At 38.4% G+C, this 6,036-nt stretch overlaps 1 protein-coding gene across 1 annotated transcript; it reads left to right on the forward strand.

The window, feature by feature from the left end:
• Positions 1-251: 251 nt before the first annotated feature.
• LOC122293587 lies at positions 252-2,609 on the forward strand. The gene is made up of 3 exons (XM_043102131.1): positions 252-1,071; positions 1,457-1,805; positions 1,904-2,609. Exons 1-3 carry the CDS (start codon positions 252-254, stop codon positions 2,607-2,609), a joined length of 1,875 nt encoding a protein of 624 aa, XP_042958065.1.
• The last annotated feature ends 3,427 nt before the right edge of the window (positions 2,610-6,036 follow it).

Below are 6,036 nucleotides of genomic sequence, written 5' to 3' on the forward strand. Positions count from 1 at the left end.
CATTCACATGCAGTTAACTGTCACAGGCTCAGTCAAAACTAGACAATCCACTTGGAAAAGGAAAGCCCAGGAACCCCACACTCCCAACTCAATTGCTCCTGCAGAGTTAGTGGAAAAAGGAAAGAAAAGAACTTCAAACAAAATCTTAAGTGACATTTCAAACCAATATGACACTAAGAGACCGAGGCTCCAAAATTCAGGCCTGAGTTTCACCATTCTAATCCAAAGGTGGAGGTTGGCTGCTTACAACCATGAAATGCATCAGCTGGAACTTTCGGGGGCTTGGGAACCCACGAACAGTTCAAGAACTTCACCTCCTGGTGAGGGAAAATGTCTCAGACTTTGTCTTCCTCATGGAAACAAAGTGCAGTAGAAATAAAGTGGAACAAATAAGGAATCAAATTGGTTTTCAACAAAGTTTTGTGGTGAACAGCAAGGGATATAGAGGAGGTTTGGCCTTCCTCTGGAAAGATAACAAGGATGTAGCTCTAGAAACCTACACCAGAAACCATATCTCTATCTCAGTAAAGATACTAGAATCAGAATGTCCATTCATACTCACTGGTTTCTATGGTAACCCTGAAACTTCTAAAAGAAATGGCAGCTTGGAGCTCTTAAAAGCTTTGAAACCAAAAGATGATAAAGCATGGATCTGCTTAAGGGACTTCGATGAAATTTTGCACCAACATGAGAAAAAAGGGGCAGCAGTAAGACCATACAGGCAAGTGGAATCATTCAGAGAAACAGTTGAGGCATGTGACTTGAGTGAGATACAATTCCTAGGAAATTACTTTACTTGGAGTAACAGAAGAGAGGGAAGGTTTTTTACCAAAGAAAAACTAGACAGGGCCTTTGGAAACCCATCCTATTTAAGACTATATGAAGACTCCTATGTCACTTCCCTGGTAGCCCATAGCTCTGACCATAGCCCAATTGTGTTACAACAGGGTACTAATGAGAAACGCAGATACAAAGCAAGACCTTTTAGGTATGAATCAAAATGGGACAGAAGAGAAGAATGCAAGGAGCTCATAGAAAAAGCTTGGACTACACCGGTCAACCAATTGTCGAGTCTCAAAGAAGTTACACAAGGATTAGAGAGATGCAAGCACCACCTTCTGACCTGGAACAAAAAAACCTTCCAAAACCAAAAAGGGATCATACCAGCAAACTTAATCAACTAAAGATACTACAAGACTCAAATGAGGGGGATGACAATGAGACAATAAACACCCTGAGAAAGGAGGTGGACTGCCTACTTGAAGAGGAAGACATGAGATGGAAACAAAGGGTTAAGCAACAATGGCTGAAAGAGGGTGATAGAAATACTAGTTTCTTCCACAGATGTGCAAGCCAAAGGAAAAGAAACAATTCCATCAAAACAGTTTCAAATGAAAGTGGTAAACAGGCCTCTAGTCCAGAAGGAATAGGTCAACTATTTCACAATTTTTTCCAGACCTCTTCACATCATCAGAGCCAAGCAAGATTGAGGATTGCATCAAACACACAAAAGCTATCATTATTGAAGACATGAACAAATATTTAATCAAGAAGATTGAGAATTCTGAGATTGAGGAGGCCGTGTTTAGCATGAATGGGCTGGGGTCTCCAGGACCTGATGGCTTCCCTGCCATCTTCTACCAAACCCATTGGACAACAGTAGGACCTAAAGTATGTGTTGCAATCAAAGAAGCTTTCCAAACTGATTCATGGCCTAGTAAGTTTAATGCCACTTATATTGCCTTAATTCCCAGGACCAAAAACCCAACCAAAGTCACTGATTCAAACCTATCTCATTGTGCAATGTAAGTTACAAAATCCTTGCAAAAGCCTTATCCAATAGGCTAAAAAAGATCCTCCCAATAGTCATTTCACCATCCCAAAGTGCTTTTGTCCCGGGAAGGTTGATCACTAATAATGTTATAGTTTCCTTTGAGGCACTCCACACCATGCAAGGAAAACTGAGAGGAAGGGAAGGTTACATGGCTTTGAAATTAGACATGAGCAAGGCATATGATAGAATAGAATGGGTCTTCTTGGCAGTAGTAATGAAAAAAATGGGGTTTTCTAAGAAGTGGATTGAGGTAATTATGAGGTGCATCTCAACTGTTTCCTATGCCATCCTCATAAATGGTATGCCTCAAGAGTCTTTTACTCCTACTCGTGGCATCAGGCAGGGTGATCCATTATCACCCTACCTCTTTATTCTCTGTGCTAAAGTTCTTAGTTGCATGCTACAAGCAGCTGAAACAACTGGGGCACTAACAGGAGTCCCTCTAGCTCGAAACCATATGAATATAAGCCATTTATTCTTTGCTAATGATAGCCTTCTCTTCTGCAAGGCTAACCCCCTAGAGTGGAGTAGATTAATCTATCTTTTAGAAGTCTATGAAAATGCCTCAGGTCAAAGGTTCAACAAAGATAAGACTTCTATCTATTTCAGCAAAAACACCAACCAAGAAGTGAAAGAGATCATTGTCCAGATTGCAGGCATCCAAGCCATACAGCCCTATGAAAAGTACCTAGACCTACCAGCCCTCATTGGAAGATCTAGATCTAAGGGCTTCAAAAATATCCTGGATAGGGCAAGGAGTAGAATCAGCAACTAGAAAACCAAGTCCCTCTCCCAAGCTGGGAAAGAAATACGAATAAAAGCAGTGATCCAAGCTATACCATCCTACTGCATGGGAGTCTTCAAGATCCCAAAAAACATTCTGATGGAACTCAACCGCATTATGCAACAATTTTGGTGGGGACAAAAGGTTGAAGAGAAGAAGATTCACTGGTGTTCATAGGACAAAATGGGATCAGCAAAAGTTGCAGGTGGGCTTGGATTTCAAAACTTTGAAAATTTTAACCTGGCCATGTTAGCCAAACAAGGATGGAGACTACTTCAAAATCCCCAATCCTTTGTTGCAAAAGTCCTATCCACAAAGTACTTTCTTGATGGAGATTTATTTCAGGCAAAGCAAGGAAAAAACCCATCTCTCATATGGAAAAGCATCATGGCAGCCAAACCTTTAATTGAGGAAGGGATGATATGGAGAATTGGGAATGGCCTCAAGACTAAGGTCTGCACGACAAGTGGATACCAGTCCCAACATCATTCAAAATACAAAACACTGTTACTAGACTCAGTCCAAAGGCAAAGGTTGCTGAATTAATAGACCAAGACACAAAAGCATGGAAGGTACAACTGATCAAAGACATTTTCTCAGAAGAGGAAGCGGCATCAATTCAAAAAATCCCTATAAGCATCTGCAACAATACTGACAGGATTATATGGAGAGGCACAAACAATGGAACTTTCACAGTAAGAAGTGCTTACCACATGCAGAATGACATCCAACATAGATCCAAGGGACAATCCAGCTGTGAGACAGTCAAAGAGAATTGGGGCAAATTGTGGAGCCTCGCTATGCCAAATCTAGAAAAACTTTTCATATGGAAGGCATGCAACAACATCCTACCAACAAAGCAAAACCTGTTTAGGAAGAAAGTTGTTGAAGAACCTAACTGTCTGATCTGCCTGCATCAAGTTGAAAGCATTGAACATGCCATTTGGGAATGCGAATCTGTGCAAGATGTGTGGGGCTCATGTTCCATTAAACTGCGAAAAAGGAGCCTTCAAAACCAATCTTTCAGAGAACTAGTGACAAACCTGCTAGAGGAGATGGACAATGAAATACTTACTGAGATGGCAGTGGTGGCTTGGAGACTATGGAAGACAAGGAATGAGGTGATTTTTCATAAAGAATTCACTAGCCCTCTGATCATTCTGAAGCAAACAAGGAAAAAGATACATGAATTACGACTACTCCAAAGCAACACAGCAGTTCCAACAAAAAGGAAAGCCACTTGTGCAGAATCAATGAACCAATGGAAAGCCCCTCCCATTGGTCACTACAAACTTAACTGGGACGCAGCTATAGACCAAAAGAAGTGCAAGGTGGGCATTGGAGTAATTATCCATAACTGGGAGGGACAAGTCATGTGTACAATGAGATTAAACAAACCTTTATTCCCAGACCCTCACCTAGCAGAAGCCTATGCAGCCCGACACGCAGTGCTGCTGGGACAAGAAATTGGTTTGAGACAAATCATTCTAGAGGGGGATGCACTAAATGTGGTAAAAGAGATCAATGAGAAAGGTCAACATTGGGGCCAAGTAGGTTTAATCATCTCAGACGTGCAAACAATTCTCCAAAGATTTGAAAGCTGGGCAGTAACTCATACTAGCAGGTCTACAAACCAACTGGCTCATTGCCTGGCCAAGAATGCTCTAACTATTGAAGAGGAATGTATTGAACTAGAGGAAATTCCCAACTATATTGCCCATATGTCATTGAATCATGTCGTCCAAGTATAGACAGAGTCCCTGTTTGTATCAGACTTAGTATTTGTAACTTTCTTTGTTATATGAATGGAAAGTTTCCTTTTCTCAAAAAAAAAAATATGCACATGTACAACTTCTAGGTAGTCATTCATCTATTTTCGCTCAAAATACCAAATAGTCAGCGAAAATCTGAACTGCTATATAAATAACTTTAATCCTATGACCATGACTGACTCTCTTTATAGAAGTTCATGTGTGCATTATTGTACCTATGATCTAGGGAGGACTTAAAAAGGAGCTTAAAAATACATCTACAAAAAGAATTTTCAATCAATTTATATCTACATTTTTAGCATTAAACAATGTGAGAAACTTTATGGGAACTTTGATAGAATTTCGCATCAACAAAAAATAAATAAATAAATAAAAATTAATAGTTCTCAATGTTGTAAATGTAATTTATGTTTGGCTAGGATTAGATGAGTCTATATTTAAATTGGAATTATGGATGAATGTAATTTTAAATAGGACTCTAGGATTGCATCCGATATGGATGAGTATTTGAATAGAAGTTATCCGATAAAGATAAGTGTTCAAATTGTAACTCTTATCAAATTTTGTTTAAATTATAAGATAAGAGTCTACAAGAGTCCTATGTATGTTTCGAGTCTAAGAATCAGTTGAAGAAATAAAGACACAAGCTTTATTGAAGAAACTGAAACTGATTTGAACTCAAAGCAATCCAGAAGAAGTGATCTAGTTTGAGATGTTTCGCAAATCGTTAGTAACATATATGACTGAGATTTTAGATAAACCTGTCAACAGAGTCCTTCTCCAAATCAATCACAGCATTGCCTATTTATATAGGAGTCGGGTGAGGGTTTGAGATGAACACTTGAACAGCACATATTCACAAGCATTGAGAGCTTGAAGATCTGGGTAGAACTTCAAGAGATTGTGTAAGAGGAAATTCTTGAGAGAAGGGTTTTCCAAAATGGTCGGTGATCGGTGCAAAACTGCAAGTGCATAGTATCGTAGTTTTATAATAAAGTGATAAGAAGAGTATCGTCTTCAGGGATTGGTACCTTACTTTTGCCAAATACCAAAATGATACTAATCTCGATTTTATCTAGAGGAATCACTAAGATTTTTGTAGTTGCAAATTAAACTAAGATCAACTCAAAGAGTAATACGCAAATGAAATAAAACCGATGTCCGAAGATCAAATTAATGGGAAAGGAAACTTCTAGGAAATCGATTTCACCTAATTCTTCACTATGCTTTTCTCATCCAGCTAATTTAATTTAATTCTTTTTGTTCATTAGCAAATCTCTAATTCATCCAACAGCCTCTTTCGATAGTCAATTAGAAATTATTCTTGTTCATCAATTCACACAAGAATATGTAAATTAATAATGCAAGAAAGTAATAAGACCAATGATTTACAAACTACATAGGTTCATACAAGTCTTTCGATCTCTTTACTTACCTATACTAAAATATTCAAGATCTACCCTATGATTCCCTCTTTCGATAGCAAATCACAAGATTCAATATCATCTAATCAATGGCAAGTTAATTAGAAGCAATAAACTCAGAATAAATCAGATAAACAAAGAGAGAATTGCCTTAAATTAGCATAGACAATCAAGCATAGTTCGAAACTAGGTTACATCATTTTCCTAGAATGAATAAAATTT

The sequence above is a fragment of the Carya illinoinensis genome, chromosome 14 (assembly GCF_018687715.1).
Source record: "Carya illinoinensis cultivar Pawnee chromosome 14, C.illinoinensisPawnee_v1, whole genome shotgun sequence".
NCBI lineage: Eukaryota > Viridiplantae > Streptophyta > Magnoliopsida > Fagales > Juglandaceae > Carya > Carya illinoinensis.

Coding starts and splice junctions, on each gene's coding strand:
- LOC122293587 (XM_043102131.1), top strand. CDS start 252: ATGAAATGCATCAGCTGGAACTTTCGGGGGCTTGGGAACCCACGAACA. Junction 1,072..1,456: donor ACCGGTCAACCAATTGTCGA/GTCTCAAAGAAG, acceptor AATTTTTTCCAG/ACCTCTTCACATCATCAGAG. Junction 1,806..1,903: donor AACCTATCTCATTGTGCAAT/GTAAGTTACAAA, acceptor TGTCCCGGGAAG/GTTGATCACTAATAATGTTA.